Below are 20,000 nucleotides of genomic sequence, written 5' to 3'. Positions count from 1 at the left end.
GATAAAGCGGCACGGCTAAAGGATCGTGTAAGCTAAAACTAGTTATATATGCATGAGGCAAAATAATTACCTTGGTCCTGCTCTTGCAATCACTGAAACAATGTTAAACCATAGTTAATCTAGGGACTGGTTATGAAACACTGGGAATTTCAAAAGCAGGAACAGTACAGTCGCAATTAGATGTTGAACCGACCGTGACCCTGCACATCTTTTGTTTTTGGTTCGCAAGTTAATTTCGAATAAATTAGTCGAAGCTTTTGATTGGTTATCCTGCCGAAAAAAGCCTGGTTTTGTCGGGTTTTGTGCAGGGTCAAGGCCAAAAAAGCGAACAAAAACATGAAACAAAGAAACTTGTCGACTTTCATAACCAGCCTACATCTATTAACTATGGTTAAACACTTGAAAAAACTTGCTGAAACTTGAAGCTGGAAACTTGAAGAAACTTGAGAAAACTTGAAGCTGAAAAACCTAAACTTCGGCGTTGACTTGCTTCGCCTATTTTATGTCAACAAAAAACAACGTAAGTTACTTGCTTGCGAAGAAATGTTGCGATTACTGCGGCGTGAAAAAGCTGCATCATATCTACAAATATGGCACTGTTCTAGCTCGCGCATCCTGCCAAAGGCTCTTTATGCTCCTTTGGGGGACTTTGGGGGAAAATAATGGAAAGACTCGAAAGGCAACTTAAATACCGGCTTAATATTCTATAACGCAAAACCGTAAGCAAAAAGGCTTCTTATGATAATTACTTTGACGGTCGTTACACTCTCTAATGACAATTAATTTTGGACTTTATGCAGAAGCATGATTAACTCGAAATACACTATATTGCTTTCTGGGATTAGAAGCCCCGGTTTCAGGCTTGGCTAAATCTATAAATAACATATTGTACCGTGCTTAGACTTTTAAGTGTGGGGAGGGAGGGGGGGGGGGCAACTTTTAAGTTTGTGAAACTGTGAAGCGCGTGCCTTTACTGGACAGTTAACAGTCCATAGCTAAACATAGTTGAAGGGGGTAAGGGGTGACAAATATGATTATGAATGACGAAGCAACATAAAATGAAAAGAACCTTAGGAAATTCAGAACCAACTACTGATTTTATTTTACAGGTGAAACGGCACCTTGATCCAGTGCAAAGATTGTCGACAAGAGCATGAACCTGGAGTACTCAGAGGAAACACTAAACAAACTAAAAACAGAATTTCCCAATATTCCAAAGGTCCTTATCAAGCGGTTTCTTTGTTGCCCCGATGTTGCAGTAAATCCAAAAAATCTTGAGAGTATACAAAAAGAGCTTCGGGGATTTCAAGATATTGAGACCCCAAAAGGGAGAGGACGTGATCTCGGGGACGAAGATCGAGAACAGAGCATGTCCAGAGTGGGAGAAAATCAAAGTCTTGGTATCGACAAAGATGAACGTTTTGAAGAGAAAAAATTAGTCGTTTGGGAGAGGAATGGACCGACGACTAATGAAGATGTCTTAAACCGTGCTGATTCAAGTTCTCCTATTTTGCTTTTTCTTCTTCTTCCTCTTTTTCTTCTTCTCCACATTTGGGACTGCTTTACGTACGGGCATGCTTTTTTTGGAGATGTAGACAAGTCAGGGATGAGTGGTGAGGAGAAAAAAGATTTGTTCATCCATTGGCCACAATGCATGAACCAATCACAAGTAACAACTTTAAGACTGAAAAATGCAACAAGGGGTATCGTAAATTGTACCGCTCATCGCACCTTGGCAGCTCACCACGTTCCGTGCACGTGAAGCACCTTGAACCCAATGGGAATAATCCAAACACTCGTTATAGATGTGGATTAACCATCCCGTCTTCTATGTTTCAAGAAATGACCAGCGAAAAGATTAAACGTTTTCTTGCCATATTTATTTTAATAGCATTTTTAGACAGGCAAAGGCACTATTTAGTAAATATTTTAATCAGCAAGATTAAGAAAGGAAAACTGAACACTGTTTAAGGTGGCTCAAACCGGTTTCAACAATTTAGAGTAAATGCCTTCATGCAAGGATTAACTCTACAACACTGTTTCACTTAACGACAATGTTATGGTACCATATGGAACATCAATAATTGCTTAACAAGCTGACGTGTGACGTGATAAATTACCATGGCAACGAAGGAACCATAAAAAAACTCCCTAAATCTTGTGTTCAAACCCCTATATCTAAAAAACGAACTCGGTGACCATCATTTTTTATTGCAGAAAAGTGATTAGCAAGCTAAGGCGAAACTCTCTGCAAAGTTAAAAAAATCATCTGGAGCGGATTCGCAGCCACCCTAAAATTTTCCATCTTTGAAGGTGGCTATGAATCTGCTCCAGAGATGTTTTTTTAAACTTTGCAGAGAGTTTTATCTTAGCGGGCTAATCACTCTCCAGTAATAAAAAATGGGGTGACCACGGCTTTAGATGGCACTTTTGTTGCCATGGTAACATATTACGTCACATTAATGAGTGCATCTTGTTAAGCCTTTATTGGTTTTTCATATGGTATCACAACATTGCCATCAAATGAAACAGTTGGGTAGATTCGATCCTTCCAAATAGTACACTTTGTTGAAAGTGTTAAAACTGGTTTGAGCCTCCTTAGCTTAAGCTGTTATGTTTCAAGTCTATCACGTTGACAGATTTTACCTTGGCCAAAAATGACCTTTTACTTGTGTTTAAATCTTCTTCGGTTCGGTTCAGAACAACATAAACATTAGAATTATTGTCTTTGGAACCTGTTTTCAAATTTAGAAATTAGACGATGCCCATCTTGCAAGTGAGGCACATAGGTTACTTAGCCGACTGGGCCCAGTTGTTCGAAAGCCGATTAACTTAATCCAGGATTAGCGTAAAGTTTTGTTCCATTTTTTCAACTTTTTGGTGAAAGTTTCTTTTGCATATTTTTGTTTTTCAAGATTGACTTCTTCTATTGTAAAGTTGTGCTGAATATCAGCGTTGAACAGCATTTGGGAGTAGAGAAATAAACTCCTTGGTTAATTTTTAATCTGGTATTAGCGTTAATCGGCTTTCGAACAACCGGGCCCTGAAGGCAAGAACACCTAAATAAAGAAATTAAAAGAGAATGAAACCAGCTGCTTTCATCGTTTTGCGGCGTTTTCTTCTTTTAAGTACACTCTTATTTGAAGGGATAGACTATAAATTAGAAATAAATAATTTAAGAAAACCAAGAGTAAGTAAATCATGCACATCAAACTTTGTTTCATTTTCAGCCCTGCGGTTAGACATGGTTGTGGACGCGGATGTAATGGAATACGTCACAACCACATCACATCATGATGAGTTGAAGGAGGCATTATCTGCGAAAAAAAGTGAAATCAAGTGGACCCTACAAAAGAAAACAGCTGTTGTTGTGTTTCGTGGAGAAGACGAAACCAATTCGTGGCAGTCAGAGTGTATTGAATTAGTCCAAAGCTACCTAAGAAAATTTGCCAAGCATGATGTTGAAGTTAAAAAGGAGTTCTGGGAAGCCGTGAAGACACGGTTATTTGACGTTCCCGCATGCCTAGGGGTTAACCCACCGCTGATCAAACCATTGGATGAATCTTTCCGCGCCAGAATTGTTTGCATGAGCTCAGAAGCAAAAGCATTTGAAGATCAGGTTAAGGCAAAGTTAGAGGAGATATATCGTGAAGAAACCAGGAAAACGTATTTAAAGTTCTCAAAGAGCATTTCTAAAGACTGCATTATTCTGTTAAAGAAGATAAAGTTTGCAGAGCAGCTTCAACAGCACAACAAGGAACTGGAGATAACGTTGGATCCTGAAGCAGAGGAGATCCATTTCGAAGGACCACCGGAACAATATAATGAGGCAGCCATGAAGTTCCATAGACTTGACGAGAATTTGGTGGAAAAAAAACTAATTGTATCAAAAGGCATCTTAGAGGTGATAGGCTCAGATGAAGGTCTTAAGAGACTGAAATGCGAGTTAGAAAAGAACAATGTTGAAGCTGTCTATGTGATTGACAAGGAGGTTCGCATCGTGGGCACCTCGGCTGAACAGGTTAACCAGGTTGCCAGTCTTGTGGAGATGCTAACGTTAGAGGAAAGAGTTCTTGTAGATGCCACGAACCAACATATGTTGAAAACATCAGAATGGCGCCAACTATGTAATGAAGTCAATGTTGGAGAAGATGTTCATCTACATCAGAATGAATGCAGTGAAACCGTTATTGTCGGATTTCGAGAACATGTCACCGAAGCTGTAAAGAAGCTAAATTATTTCTTAAGAAATAACAGCATTCTAGAAGAGCAATTTACGTGTTCTAAAGGCATTAGAAAATATCTCGTTGAGTATGGTAATGACGATTTGCGCTTGATTGAAACTCAACTCGCAAACTCTAAGGTAAAAATTGCGGAAAGTGGAAAAGATGAAGATTTTGTTATTTTTGGCAATGAAAGAGGCATTAAGAGGGCACGAGAGAAACTGAACACTATTGTGGCCGGTGTCAGCTGTAAAGCGATTGACATCAAACAGCCTGGGCTGAGGAAATTTTATGCCAGTGGTAAAGGAGATCGTCTGGAAAAAACGGTAGAGAAAAACTATGAATGCGCGATCCTTGTCCAGAAGAGCTTTGACTCGAAGCGAGAGGAAGGTAAGGTACAAGATACACAAGTAAGTTCTGACTCCATAAGCAGTGATGACGATGATGAGCTAGTCATTGGTGGTGACGATGATAAAGGTGATCAGCGGGAAGCAGTTGGAGGTGACAATGATCGATCTTCTTTCGCCACCAAAGCTGGCCACCAAGTTTCGTGGAGAGCTGGGGTCATTGAGGCTGAAAAGGTGTGTTAGGTGATTTTAGTTCCGTCGATTGTTTTGGAGTGATAAAACTCAGTGGAAATTTTGCCCATTAAATATCTTAGTCGATTGGTGTCATCTGTAGATGTAGTTTCGTTCTGCCTGTACTCCCTATACAACCCTCTGATACTTCCGTAACTATACTATTGTAACGCAGTTTGTGGATCTGCTTTCAAAACTAACGTTAATGGAATCGTGATTCTGCAAGAACGAGCAAGTCCTGATATGTTGCTCGTACAGATCCAATTTTTTAGGAACTCAACCCGCTTAAATTGCTCAATATTCACTTACTTCAACTTCAACTAATCTTCCCTCAAAATTGGACTCTTTTTTTTTTAAATAATCCTAACCATACCTATAACATCAGGCATTGCTTTCTCTTTTTCTTTACCGTACTGTAGAATAAATATACGGCAGTTTTCCGTTTTCTTCCAAGGCCCAGAGTTTTTTTATGCACTCAGTCTGGATATTCCCAGTCAGTTTTTCTTTTCTTGCATCATTTAAAAATGAGCTCAAAAGAATTCATTATTTCGAAATATTGATTTTTCATTGTAAGATTGACTCTCGCCCTATTTGCATTTTCATGGTGTTTTGTTTCTTGTAGTTTGTGAGGAAACCTAATTTTTTTGCGAGCCCCAAAGTTTTATTTAGGTTTCCTTGCCGCTTTCTTTCTTTATTTTTCTTTTCTTTATTTGGTAGTCTTGTATTTTCTGTAATTGATGTAGTGTGGCAAAATGAAAATAAAGGAATAAATGCCTGTGTCTCCTACTGCTAACATCCATGTGTCCAAAAAGATTCAAATTTCCTCTGGATTAATTAATAATCCGCTTCTTTAAATCACAGGCTGAAATCCTGGTTAGTTCACAAGGAGCATGCTATCAAGCGATCCTCAAGGCGGGTGGTGCGGCGATGAGGAACAGCGTAACAACTCCAAATGCTGGTGACATTACAGTCAGTCCTGGGTTCGCATTGCTCTGCAGTCACGTGATTCATACCAACTGTAGCCCATGGGAGGCAGGCATTGGTGAAGCGGTGAGCGTTTAAAATGATCATGTTATAACTACTTGAAAAAAAAATCTGCTAGAGAACAGCAAATTGTATCAAAGTCATTTTCCCCTTTTATTTGGGCACAAGTTTTAACTGGCATTGTTTTGGACCAGGAATCCGTTTCCCAAAGTGACCTTGTTATACATCGGCGAGGCTTTATTCGATGGTGACAGGGTGATACTCGGGAAAATTCGAGTGCTTCTTGAAGGAGTCGAATCTGCGACCTTTCGATCACTAGTTCGGATGCTCTTTTTGGGGGGTTCGAAGCAAGCAACCGTGGACAATCTTCCTGACGGTTTACGTTGGATCAGTGGCTTGATCTGATCGGCGTATGTATGTATGTATGTATGTATGTATGTATGTATGTATGTATGTATGTAGTATCCGGGTTCTCACTTACCCTCCCCACTTTCCATATAAGTTGTGTAAAAGACATGCGCATGCAAAGAATAAAGTGAGTATGTTGTGGTTTAATTTTGTTTTTGGTTTGAAAAGTTCTTTTTTTTTCAAAGCAGTTTACATTTTTTTAACTGGTTTAATTTTTTTAGAACACTGCCCATTTTAACATATTTGGATATCTTTCTGTAATTAATTTTATGAAGTATGTATAAAATAAACTAGAGAAATCATCATTTTTACGATTATTATGATGGATTGTTGTCTATCATGCTATGAAAGACAATGATAATTATTTAGTGCATGTAAAAAATAATTTTTTAGAGTTTAGGGTTATATGCTCAGCTTACTGATTAGGGTCAAACACTTATTTTGAATGGTTAGCTTTCATGTAAGGTTAGAGGCACTGCCTGCAATTTAGTAATTAGGGTTGAGCTCTCAATTAGGGTTAGCTCACTTGCGGTCTGCAAGTGTCAGACACTGCAGTCCAGGTAAGGGAGTGGCACGCATTGTAGTGATTGGAGTAACACTCATTTGTGGTGTTTTAAAACAACCGTTGTCTTGGTTTTTTGGGTTAAGAATATTGTTTCATGCTTGGTGGAAGTAATTAAAAGCATTCTTTCACATGTAGGATAAAGGGGTTTAGTTTGCAAAGAAGCTGTGGTGCTATATCAATGGGGAAGTGAAATAAAGAAAAGGATTTATCAATTGAGTTGATATGATAAATTGACCTCTGTTAAGAAATTTGAAAGCTGACGTTTCGAGTGTTATTCCTTCGTCAGAGCTGAACCCTTTTATGTCTTTCACAAGAAGGACTACTTTTCATAATGAAAAAACAGTGATATTCTTTAATCATTCCTTTGGCAATATAACTTGTATAATACAAAATTCATAAATATTTCTCCCTCATATTTTCAGTTAAATAGAGCAGTATACAACTGGAAAGTAACTTCATTACCATTAAAAGTAAGCATGTTGGGGTACAAGGGTGACATTTTGCCATGGAGTCGATCTCTATCAAAGAGAGGAATGCTGGAGCTGCCATTCGTTGTTGGGCATTTTCTGTGCATGGAATGGATGTGTTGACAATTCTCTTGCTGATTTCTGCATAATTTCTTTAGCCACTTTTCCGTAATTTGCTGTCCTCTGCGAGAAATTCGACTGTGTGCTTGGGAAAAGACTTGGAACATTTACCGTTTTGGAACTACTTTCTTGTAAGTTGTTTCCTGTGAAGAGTTTGCCGTTCCTGTAAACCATTTCCTTTGTTCCATTTTTTTAATTGTTTCGGCTTAGATCGATCCTTATTTCCTGAAAGGCGGAGGTGCTCTTTTGTTTTTTTTTTCAAGAAATGTTTAGCCTTGTTGTAAAAATCTTCCTCTAAATAATAATTTTTTTGTGTCTTTTGTCTTTAGGTGGCCTTTCAATTCCTCTATGTCTCTATAGAAATCATTTACGCAAGTGCGTTGGGCGTGACTCTGCCATATGTGGTTCTGGTGTAGTATTAGACATTTGTGTACTCTTGACCGAGAGTGCCTGGGGTGAATAATAAAACAGTTATTTATAAATTATTCTGAGGAACTAAATTGCTTTCGTGGATAAAGTGGATTAAGGAGTAGGCAGCAGATCCAGAGGTAGGGAGTACAAGATTAAATTCTGGTGAGTATACAGAAAGGTCTTGAGAAATATGAAATGTCTGTGAGTAGTCTTGTATAGAGGGGGTGGGCATTAGGGGGGATAGATGCGTGAAGGAGGGGTGGGGTGGGATAGAGGTACTGGAGAGGATCAGGGAAGGGTAGGTGAGTAGAAGGGAGGAAAAGATGACTACTGAGTTCTTTTTTAGACCCCCTTTAAAAAAACCAAGCCCCTAGTTTTTTTTTTTTATCTACACCCCCAAAAAAGAAAATCCCTTTTTTTAGGCAGTTGATTAAAAAAAAAATACTGGTTTGAAAAAGAAATGAACCGGTTTAAAAAAAATTTCAAACCAAAGACAAAGTTAAACCACAACAAGTAAATGTAGTGAAGATTACTGCGTGTGATTAATCCGTTTCATTAATCGGGATATTAGTTAAATATGAAGGTATCCTTCACTATACATTATTCATAAGTGGCTTTTATATTCGTGCGTTTGCAAGTTTCGCGCAAGCATATCGATGAGAAGACAGTCTGTTTGCCGGCGCTCTTGAGCATTGCTATCTCGGGCATGATAACTCCCTCTTTTTTATGGCGAAATTGTGATTCCTGCAAGCAATGGCAATACTGTCTTTTGGTAACAGACTTCCACATTTTACAATTTCATTTCTTTTTATTCAAGGTTTTACGAAACATCGTGCAGAGGTGTCTCCAGAAAGGCGAAGAGCTAAGAATGAGCTCTATAGCTTTTCCTGTTATAGGCACGGGGAATTTAAACTTTCCACCCAATGAAGCCTCAAGAATAATGTTGGAAGAGATTTTGAGCTTTTGCCAGACAAATGCTTCGTCCACCTTGAGAGATATTCGATTTGTGGTGTACCAACAAGATCAGGCCCTGGTCACTGCTTTCAAACAAGAGGTAGCCAAGTTGCAATCTAAGTTTAACTTACGCCAAGAATACACGACTAGCGGTTTTTTCGGGAAACTTCTATCCAAATTTGGAATCAGAAAAGCAGCAAGTTCACCAGGCTTGTCATCTGAACATGGTTTGGTCAGACCAAGTAAGAGTAAGTACACAGGCCCCAGTATTGAAGTCATAAATGCTGATTTGACTCAGGAAAAAACTGATGCAATTTTAAACGTTATCAGCACCGATATGAACATGAACAATGCCGGTGAATTGAGCAAAGCCATCTTGAAACAAGGCGGGTCACAGATCCAACAAGAGTGCAGCCAACTGGGCAATCAAGTTGCGGGCTCAGCTGTGATGACAAACGGAGGCAATTTAGCAGCGCCTAAAGTTATTCACATTATTCCAGGTTTGGTTTTATTTTTTGTATTTTCCAAGTAATGTTAGATAGGTATTAACTTTTATAATGTCCTAAAATTGAATCTAAACGAGAAGCTCCAAAAGCTTACACTGAGTTGCCTGTGGTACGCGTTACACAAAGAACTGCAGCGTTCCAGTTAATTTTTTCAAGTGGGGCGTCATTAAGACCATTTGAGGGGTCACCCACATGTCGCGCCAGCAGAGGCCCTTTGGCTCACACGTTTAATTATTTTGTAATGTCCTGTCCCATTTTAAGGTCTTTTAGTCTTTTAAGCTTTCGTAATAAATTCAGTTTAAAGATAACAAAACACGCTCTTGAGTAAAATTCACTCGTTTCTTCTTTAAATATATAGTTGGCAAAAAACTAACTGCAAATTGCTCTGACGGACGTTTTCCAGCATGTCTAGCAGTTGGACTAAGCAAACGTTTATTGCACATACAAGAAAAGACTAAAGGTGTTGTTTCCGCTTCATAATGTGACGGTCTAATCTGATGCCAGGTCAAAACATTGTTTGGCTTTGCGTTTGCACCAGAAAAAGGCAAGCCAAGAGACAGATGAAGAAAAAAAATAACATAGTGTTTATATATAACTATGAATCGAATTCTCATTGAAAGATCTTAAAAACACGAACATTTTTGCAGTCTCTAACGTTTTGTCAAGAGGAAGAAATTGATCACGTGCTAGGCAACCGTAAAGGTGCACGTGATCACCCCGTGTCAACTGAATGAACTACGGGAAAGAATGTTTCAGAGTAGAACAAAGGGTCCCGGACGCACTGGACTGACAAAATTTGTTTGGCCCTTCCAAAAATCTCGACAAAATTTGTCTCTGCCAAATTTTCGATTTGTCAAACGTGGGCGCACTGAGACACAGCAAAATATTTGTTAACCACAAGTGTCAATCACACGAAAATAAACACCGTCGCTTCCGCTTTGTTCGCCGGAAAGGTTACATGAGATCTCAGGAGTGATGGGCTTATGGTGATCTTTAACCGGTTGGATCGAATATGTTCCCTCGGCATATTATTGCTTGCATTCTATTTTTTTTCATCCTGGAATTCGTTCAACTCCAGCAGAGGCAGTTGCTACTTCTACTATGCCAGTGGAGGCTTCACCTTGTATGACTGCAACTGGTTCTAGAATACCACAACAGATTTGTCCGTAGAAGGCCGACTGAAATACTCCGACTAAAAATACAGATCAAATTTTTCCTTCAAATCATGGCGTGTTAATTAACAAATCTGTCAGATTTCACGCCTGACAAAAATTTGTCCTGCTCCGAGGCAGGACGACGGCGTCTTTGAAGTTTGGTAAACCTTGACAAAATTTGGTAGATCTAAAAATCACCGGGCGCACTTGTCTCAGGTAACTGGTGACAGATTTTTTCGCAAAATAAACAAAAAATTGCCCAGTGCGTCCGGGGCCAAAGTACTTTTTAGCGAGGAAACTTCCGTCGTTAGTTAATTTTGTTGTAATGTTTAACTGAATATTTAGATTTCTTCTGTCGGGCCAGGAAGCCTTCTTTGTCGGGTTCCTGAGAAACGTATCTATTTTGACTTCAGGGTGAACTATTTACACAATCGAGAGGTTGAGTGGCCGTGTAATTGAAAATCTAAACATCTATGAGATACAAAAACAGACTTGCGAATTACCGCAAATCACAATGCTGACAAGCACAAAAGCAGAAGAAATGGTTAAGTAAATATGAAGTTTGTTACTATCTGAATGTATTTGGGTCAGAGTATTAAAAAGGGATATATTGTCACGCAAATTATGTAATTTCATGACACTCAAAATTCGCAAGAAGCGCGAGTTTCATGTACACAATCTTCGCACTAGCAAGTCGCAGCAATAAAATTGGATTAACCAGGAGGTTAAAAGAATATTGTTGGCTTCCCAAATAAATTTCATCTTGCACTACAATGACAAAATCATTTGTCAGAGAAATAAAATTCCTTTCTCCTCGTGTATCACATTTCAACGCACGTATGCAAATTTGTTAACTCATTTTCAACCCGATTCCCGGGAAAAATACATAGTATTAGCAAAAATATTATTTCTCGTCAAGTGTTGCATCTTTTATGTTCAAACAAGAGGCTATAAGTAGCCTATACTCGGGCCTGCAAAAGTACAGTGAGTGGTGTATGGTTAATTTAGCGCTAAAGAAAAGAACAGAGAGAAGTTTGTCCTTCTCACATTGGCCTTACATTGCGATTCTCATGATGTTCGACTGTGCATGTAGTGAATACCCGGACCCAGATTATCTTTATTACAGGTGGTGACAATGACCACTGGACCATGGAAACGAGGTAAAAATAGTGTATTTATGCCAAAGTGGCTAAGCCTGACATCGTTTTTTACTGATCGATGGGTATTCTTGCTCAGTGTTTGAGAAAGAAAACGCTAATTGAACGATTTAAGATGAAAAGAAATGACTCGTCGAAACATCTTTTGCAGAAAAAAATGAAAGAGAAACGAAGGTGAGATGTGAAAACATCTTTCCAAGATGACCAAACTTTCGTGCAGTGGTGCACGTAAAGGTCACCTTGTCACGTGAAGATGTGCACTATATCTCGACACTTGAAAATACTTCCAGAAGTGCAAAAGTTCCTTGAGGCCATGCCAAATGAATCCATAGCACGAGAATCAAATATTTAAAATATACCATTTGTTGTAATTTAAATACTCGCAGTAATATGCACCCAATTGTCAAAATAAATATGTTATTTGCCAGCTGGGAGGTCCGTATAGGGAAAAACTGTGACCCAGGCCTTGAAATTGCTGCTTTTTCAAGAACGATGTCACAGTTTTTTGCTATACAGACCGACCCTTTGCTGGTAAATAACTTTTTTTTTTCCTCTTCCCCATCCTCTCTGAAATCACTTGTTTTAATTGTTGACTCGCACCGCGCTTGATAGTGAATGCAGTATTAAAGCGACTTACAAACTGAACGTTTCAAGAGAAATTCCATTTCCAAACCTCTTGACTAATGAAAAATAACCTTTGTATGTAAACGGAGTCGGTGTAAAAGAAATGGAAATTTAAGGTCATCAAACAAGCTCACGCAATTAAGGCTAGGTTTCCGCCTGCCGTGAGCAGGCCGGATGAGAAAATTCCACCCGCTCCCGGAACCAATCAGATTGCAGGATTTGTTGAATTCCGCCCATTCACGCATTGAGAAAAAAATAAAAGAATTATAATTCTCTGTGACCAAATTTTGGAAAGTACCTATCGAAGACATACAGTAAGCAAAATCTATTGTGCAACTTCCAAGTACATTACCAGTATGACTTGGGATGTATTGAATCTGAAAAGTTGTGTTGAACGCTATGACTTCTCGGCAGGTAATTCTGTTAACATGAAATATGTTTGTCTCGACAAGCTTGATAAGGCAGTGTATAGATCATTTCCTACATTTACAACTGATAATTACGGGGAAGTAATTAATTTCCTATCATAATTATAATTATATAATGGCACATGGTGACATAGTTGCACATTCCCTACCAGCATTTGAGCCATACACTAAAACATCACCTTGACAATTGTTTTACTAGGATCAATAGGATGTGAACCAGGATTTTTCTAGGTTATGTCCCTGCAAAGGTTGAACTTACCGGTACCAGCAATATGCCATGCGGTGGACTAGACTTTTATCAAGAAACTATTTCAAAAAACAAAAGTAGTGTTTCGTTTCCGGAATGGAATACTATAGTGTGGGTCACTTGGCCTGTCATTCTTATTTCGCTTCGTGTATTGAAACTCGAAAGAAATAAAGATAGAAATGTGAACTCAAACTCTCTCAACGGTGTTCCTTGGAATCAACATGCATAATTAGCTTTTAAACGCACAACGCAAGGCGCAATAGAACGAGACAACAGACGTATTGGCGTTTTTGAGGGGAACACTGCCTTGCGGCTGGTTAGCCTATGCGACTTCCAGATTGCGTGACGTAGAACAACCTCATTTATCTCCCCAGCACTACGAGCTGAGTAGTAAACAGCACGTGCTGGATCGGACAAGAGTATTGGTTAGCGAGCGATGTACCAAGGCAAACGAGCCAACAAGCTTGGTGGAAGTCACCGTACAGGAGAGGACCCAATTTTAAAGGGGCTAGGTCACGCTGTTTTAGGCAATTTTGTTTAAAATTGTTAGTTATGAGCTCTAAACGTCAAATTGGCAGAGCAAGAGTCTTTCATTTGCAAAATCACGGCCACATAACAATTGAGAATGATTTTCCAGCTGTTTAAATGACATTTTGATATAAACTGATATAAATTTGAAAAAAGGTGGGTCGACGTTTTTCAAATTTACCCAAATGCAATCCACTTCAATCCTCCCTAGTTTCGTCCATCCTTGTCCCTTCTTAGCTTTCCTGTGTTTTGTTTGAGTTCTTCTATAGTTTTGAGCCGTTATTTTGTTATTTCAGTTAATTCTATGACCATTTGATCAATGCTGAAATTGCCTAAAATTGCGTGACCTAGCCCCTTTAATGAAGGCAAAGCGATATATCCAACCCATCCCCAAAGGGAGGGAGGGGGAAAATTTAACAAATTGCAAACAGCTAGTTGGTTTACTATAGAAGACAAACTGCCAGGTGAACCTTGGACGGCTGACTGAGGCTTTTATAGCTAGACTCTGTCTATTAAAGTAGCCAGTTGCACAGGTTCTACTGTGTAGCAGGTAGACATTACACGTGCTCTTTAGCAATAATAAATGAGGCTGTAACAGATTTGGCCTGTGTAGGTGTACGTTATAATCTGAGATCTGGGAACAAATTCTTTATGTCCTCGTTTTATTTACAACAAAACCGTTGATTTTATGACCTTGAACGGCCGACTACAAAGAACGCGAGTCACGTGTCATTAATCGTCTTTTACTGATAGGGCAGTAAAATCTCATTTAAAGAGAAAAACATATACTCGTTTATGTGCACAATACATCGAAGAATAAAGTCTACAAATACCTATTTTACCTTCAAATACTTACCCCAGCATAACATTTCAAATTCCGTTTTCCGTGAATCGTCTCATGATTACGTGTTACATACGAACCATGGCAATTACTAGCTTTACAATCACTGGTTCCTCGTTAATCCAATTTATTACTAAGACTTGTTTGCATTACTAATTAACACGTAAAGGGATAACTTGGGAATTTTAAACAATATATCGCTTTCATCTAACCCAAAATCATTCAGATATTCAAAACGTCCTATGCATAATCCATTTCTTTCGCCTTTGTGTTTGTCAGCATTATGATTTGGAATATTTTAGGTTTACGTGTTCACAAGTTTGTTTTTGTATCTCGTAGATGTTTAGATTTCCAATTACACACTCTGTTTCGATTGGCCACTCTAACTCGCTGTGTAAATAGTTCACTCTAAATTCAAAATAGATACGTTTCGTTTCTGAGAAAACAAAACATTCTTTTACAAATCATACCGGGTATTGCTGATTTCTGCATAGATTTAAGTTTCATTTTGCATTTACCTGTTCATCCACGCTGTTTGGAAAAGTGGTACATACACTGTACCACGTGCTTAGATTTAAACGCATACCTGAGGTAGATATTTTTGTTGTGTTTACGAGGAAGTGATCTCCCTTGCTAGTAATACGATGAAATGTGGATGACCTCGGTACGTTGTTACCCAAATACGTTCCTGCAAGTTTCCTCCTTTTTCTGCTGTTATAAAATAGACGTCTCAGCCTTTTCTCTGTAATTCTGCTTGGTTCTCGGGCACGTCTATGTCGATGATAACGCAAATTAAAACAAAAGTAAACAACTTTTGCTTATCGAGACCTGTATTTCTCCTTCGGAATGAAGTCTTTAATATCACTGAGAATCAAATAACTGTTATTTTCTAAAGAGCTGATCACATTTTCCACTGATGACATCAAATCTTGTGAAACTAGAAAAGAACTGTACAGACAAGATGGCAGTGAACACGATCGCTAATATGGCTATTTGAGCAAAGGATATAAGCTAGACCATTACAAGAAACAAACTGTTTAACAATGAAAAAGAAAAAAACGTAATAGACAAAAAACTTATCTCCGTAGTCAATGGTACACTGAGCGGGAGGCTATTTGTTCGCGGTGAAAATGGTACCAGCGTGAGGCCATTTGTTCGCTGTGCAAATGTTTTTACTTTGTCTTCAGAAGATTCCAATATAGCGTCCATTTGTTTGTGGAGTTATTTTCTTTGTCGCTGTCATCTTTAGAGTAGTTCTCAATAAGGTACCTGCTGCTTATTAAAGAATTAGTGTTTTGACTTGTATCACTTTCAATAGTTGCGTCCATTTCAGTTACATTCGAGTATATTCTTGTTTCATTCAGTTCGCGGAACGACCCGTTTCGAAGCTGACGCTTGACATCTTTTAGTGTGGGTCTACCGCGAAAAGCGTATGCCATTCTTTGTATGTGCTTTGAGCGCCCCAAGAAGAAATCGATTAAGCCAACGCAATGCCGATCTTCAGTAATCCACACAACGCATCATGATCTTGGATTACGTGGTTTGCTTTAAATAACAAAAGTAAACAGCGCCACGTGGCTTCTATTGTGCATTACCCAATCAAAACACCGCCACGTGCTTTCTATTGTGCATTGCCTAATCAAACACGGCCACGTTTTTCTATTGTGCATTTTGCTGCACAGGAAAAAAAAAAAACTGAAATCTAACGTCTTTTATAACTCGAGCCCCTACGGGGCCCGAGTAATAACAGCTAAAAATAAAGATTTTTTAACGATCTATCCGTCGGCTTCCTGGGAGAATACTCTCCAGAGAGTAAAGGAACTTCCGACGTTAAAAAAGGTGTACCTTTACCTTTACCTAGATATTTTTTTCATAATTTAATATTATCTGTCAAAATTTGCACGACAGTCAAATGATAAAAATAGCAACGCACGCGAGAAATTTAGTCGCATTACCTCTTCGTCGAATTCTAATGCTTAACACAGGAATTTTTAGTTATTGTGAAAATCTTTCTATATTTGTTAGCAATCATCCTTTCAAATTTCAGAGAAAGCGACCGGTCTGCGAATATTTTTCGAGTTTTTTTCAATGGGATGTCAAAAGGCCAAGTGGATGTTATATGCATCATCGGGCAAGTTGCGCGTGTGACCCGTTATAAATATTTTTTCACAAAATGTTCCCGAATCGTCAAGTATCACCACAGAAGAAACGAAAATCATTCTAAAAGCTTATTTTACGCAAAAAGTAGGTTCTGGAGGTAATTTTGAGTGTGGAAATCAAGTTTACAGCAGACGACAAATGCAAACTTACGAGCCACGGTATATTTAATTAAGTTAACACAACAGAAGAGTCGTTAAGCTCGCACATTACACATGATGAGTTCATAAAAGCCAGCATTTTCCAGCGAAATGCTTTTTGAAACAAACAACATATGTGCTATAAGAGGCAAAAAACCCTTCCTATTTCATTTAACACGTGCGTGAAGACAAGAAACACAATCGTGTCAAATTACACTCCGTGTCAAAAACGCAACATGGTAAATAAATTTCCCTCGAGTGTTTAGCATCAAACCCTTCACTGAAAAACCCTTTACTTGAATTATCGAGCAAAAAATGGGCAACAAGCTTTCTTTCAAATAATTTTTGACTAACAGGAATTTGTGAAATTTCCAATTGTTAGCAGAAGACTGTGCAGAATTGAGTACAGATTCAAGTCTCTGTTTTGTTAAACCCATAAGTTACTAGAGAAGTTTCCATTTGATTTCAGCGTTGTACAAAACACCACACTCGTACAATATTAGAACTACATCTCACTTTGATTACGGCTCGACGGGCGACAGATTGTTGTCGAAGTCCATTACTCGTCGCTTTTAAGATTCCAGATTTTTTTTTCAGCGCCTTCCTTGTTCAGTATCCAATTGACTTTCCATTATTAAGCTCCATAAGGGTATATTTTGCTTAAAAATCCACTAAAGCGCCATTCGCGTTACATGACTTTCGACGCCATTGGCGGTTACGTTAATCATTCTACTGTTTCCACCAGAGAAATCTACGCATTTCCCACTACCCTCTCGATCCTAAGACAATACGCGCAGAAGGCTCTATGCATAAAGACACCACTTAGCAGGGGAGTGACAGGCAAGACTTTTCCCGACACGGAAAATAACAAAAAAACCCACGAAATGAAACCGAGATTCCGACTGGGTTTGGCAACCCAGTAATAAAAAAATAATCTACCCATTTTCCGACTGGTTTGCCATAGGCAACCCAGTAATTAAGGCGTGTGGACTCGTTAACAGTTTATGCTTTGTTTTCTCGAGTATCTCGCAAACCGTCCTACCCCGTTTAGAAAACACCTGATTGAGTTGCATCTTTTGAATTCGTTACTGTGGCTACTACCTCGTGACGGCGAAACCATTTTGTTCTTGTGTACAGTTGTGAGAGTGAGTAAGGTCCACATTTTTGTCATTATGAAGAGACTTGGACTGCTGAATTCAGCAATGTTATGATTTTTAGATATTTGCATTTATAAACATTACTTACTTGTGCAGTTACTTAAACAGCAACGAAAGGAAAGCATGAGCTTAACCCTGGTGATATCCACGAACGAGTTTATAAAGACTGTCACAAAATGAACAGCTAACAGTTGGCTTGAATCTTCACTGCGAAGAAGTCATGGATATATCGAATAAATATATTTTAACCCTTTCCTCCCCGAGGGGTGCCCCATCGACGAATAAAATCGTCTTGTCTTGGGCAGGAAAGGGTTAAGCGAGGACTCGTGTTCAAAGGTGGGTGTTCTGAGCCCAGTACAATCTGGAGGTCGTGGATTCAAGTCCCTCACGCGAACCATTCAATATGAACTTTTTTTTCGTATCTTCTTTCTGTTTTTTCTTTCGTTTACAATTTTTTTGTTTTCGCCTTCGCCTGAACAGGAGGCCGACCACAATGTTACCGGTTTTGTCGTAAACTAATACTTTGGAACCAGGATCTCTCTTTTCTTCCCAGCCGGTGGCAGACTCGTCTTTAATCCGTAAGCGAATGCAGCGAAATCATAAGTAAAGGTTCACATTGCAACTAGGTTGATAATCAGACATAGTTTGATGCTTCGCTGGTTTGAAGAAATTTAAATGTAGTGTCTTCCGTTAGGGGTGATCAAACGTCATCTAAAGGGTTCATTTATGTGGTACCAATTTGCTGAAAAAGAAAAAAAGCGCTCATGTAATAGTAACTGGCGTCCTTGCTTTTAACCGTCGCTGCCACCAATCGGCGGTACTAGCAACGCCGTTGTTTAGAATCTTGGCACACTTGGCACATGAATGCCGCCCACGCTCCTTTGAACAGTGATGGTGCCGGCCTTTTACCTGAATTTCATTTGCATCTAACTAAAAGAGAAGGACGCCAAGTACTATAAATGGGAGCACCCTTTTCTTTCTTAGCGAATTGATAGCATATAAATGGATTCTTGCGAAAACGTCGTATCGCCCCTAATGAAGACACTTACGTTATGCTTTAATTCCTTGGTCACGCCGAATGACCTTGACTTTGAGTCACGTGAACGCTGTGTGTGCGGTAATTTCACTTCGCTTCGCAAATGGCCACCAACATAAAAAAAATAGGTACGCAATGCGTACATGTGTGGGCTTTGCTGCTAGCCCAAAGGTTAACCAGACTTGCATTGCATCCCCTCAGCCTTTCCCTGATACTCCTCCCCTACCTTGTACATTGTACTCTTTACCTATCCATGAAAATGTTCTTATTTAGACTGTGAACCCCTCTAATATTGGTGTTTTTTTAGGGAAATCTGCCAAGACCATCCATTAACATAACTTCATTACAAGATTCACAAACTTTGAATGCTTTAAATATACGATTCTGATCATGAACCCTGTGTTTCAAAATAGAATCGGCTGAAAAAGTTACTCTGAATGGGATAAAAATTGTTTCTATTAACTTTGATAGTTGGCTTTGGGGTTTGCACTTTGCCATCAGCTGATGAAAACACTTTGAGCTGTATCTTGACCACTGTTAGAGGGTTGGAAAAGTCATTCACTGACCTGTCAAACATTATTATTCGTTTCATAGGATAAATCAACTTTCATTAAAAATTGATAATGAAAGCTAAATAGACAATACAAACAAACAAATGAAGATAATAGATAAACTTTGTTTAACAAATTAACCTAACAAAAGTAAGAGGTATTACTATGCCATTTACGTAAACTAAACACAGTGACTGAGACTGTAGTTTTAGGAGTCACAGTAAAATTTGTCCACCATTTAATATTGTATATAATCAGAAGCCCGTGAGCTTCTGATATAACATAATGTTAAATATGACAGGGTAAAGCTAACACAACACCAATAAGTCCAAATTAATAAAAATTATTTCAACAGACCAAGTTCAATTCAATGCGAGCACAAATATATTTCATTTTGTGACACCTATTAGGTCTATCAGACACTATGAGATTTTGTTGTTCAACCCACACAATTCAAGCCTACAAATGTTGGGTTGGGAGAGTACTAAATAGATAGATAGATAGATCTAGGGTTCAAGCGATTCATTGTACGGGAGAAATTACAAAAAGTTTGAAAAATCGATTTTTTGCTGGTTTTTCGTACTCAAAACAACGGAATCCGACCGCAACTTCGAGAAAACGTGGAACGCATAAGAAACAATCCCTAACATCAAAACTTCAGCCGAGTATTATTTCATACTTACTCTTTAATTTTCTGAAAGAAAATTTGAAGAAAGAAGTTTTTAACATTTACAATCGACAAGTTTAAAAAGGTCAAATTTGTA

General features: G+C 38.6%; 1 protein-coding gene across 1 annotated transcript in view; it reads left to right on the top strand.

The window, feature by feature from the left end:
* LOC138004521 (protein mono-ADP-ribosyltransferase PARP14-like) overlaps positions 1-20,000 on the top strand; it is a 40,354-nt gene that overhangs the window by 5,328 nt on the left and 15,026 nt on the right. The window contains exons 2-5 of the mRNA XM_068851055.1: positions 1,110-1,613; positions 3,231-4,804; positions 5,663-5,851; positions 8,574-9,210. Of these exons, the coding sequence (XP_068707156.1) occupies positions 1,154-1,613; positions 3,231-4,804; positions 5,663-5,851; positions 8,574-9,210 (2,860 nt within the window). The 5' untranslated portion in view covers positions 1,110-1,153. The remainder of the gene's footprint in view (positions 1-1,109; positions 1,614-3,230; positions 4,805-5,662; positions 5,852-8,573; positions 9,211-20,000) is intronic.

Source organism: Montipora foliosa, chromosome 5 (genome assembly GCF_036669935.1).
Source record: "Montipora foliosa isolate CH-2021 chromosome 5, ASM3666993v2, whole genome shotgun sequence".
Lineage (NCBI taxonomy): Eukaryota > Metazoa > Cnidaria > Anthozoa > Scleractinia > Acroporidae > Montipora > Montipora foliosa.
This window is presented reverse-complemented; position numbering and strand designations above follow the sequence as displayed.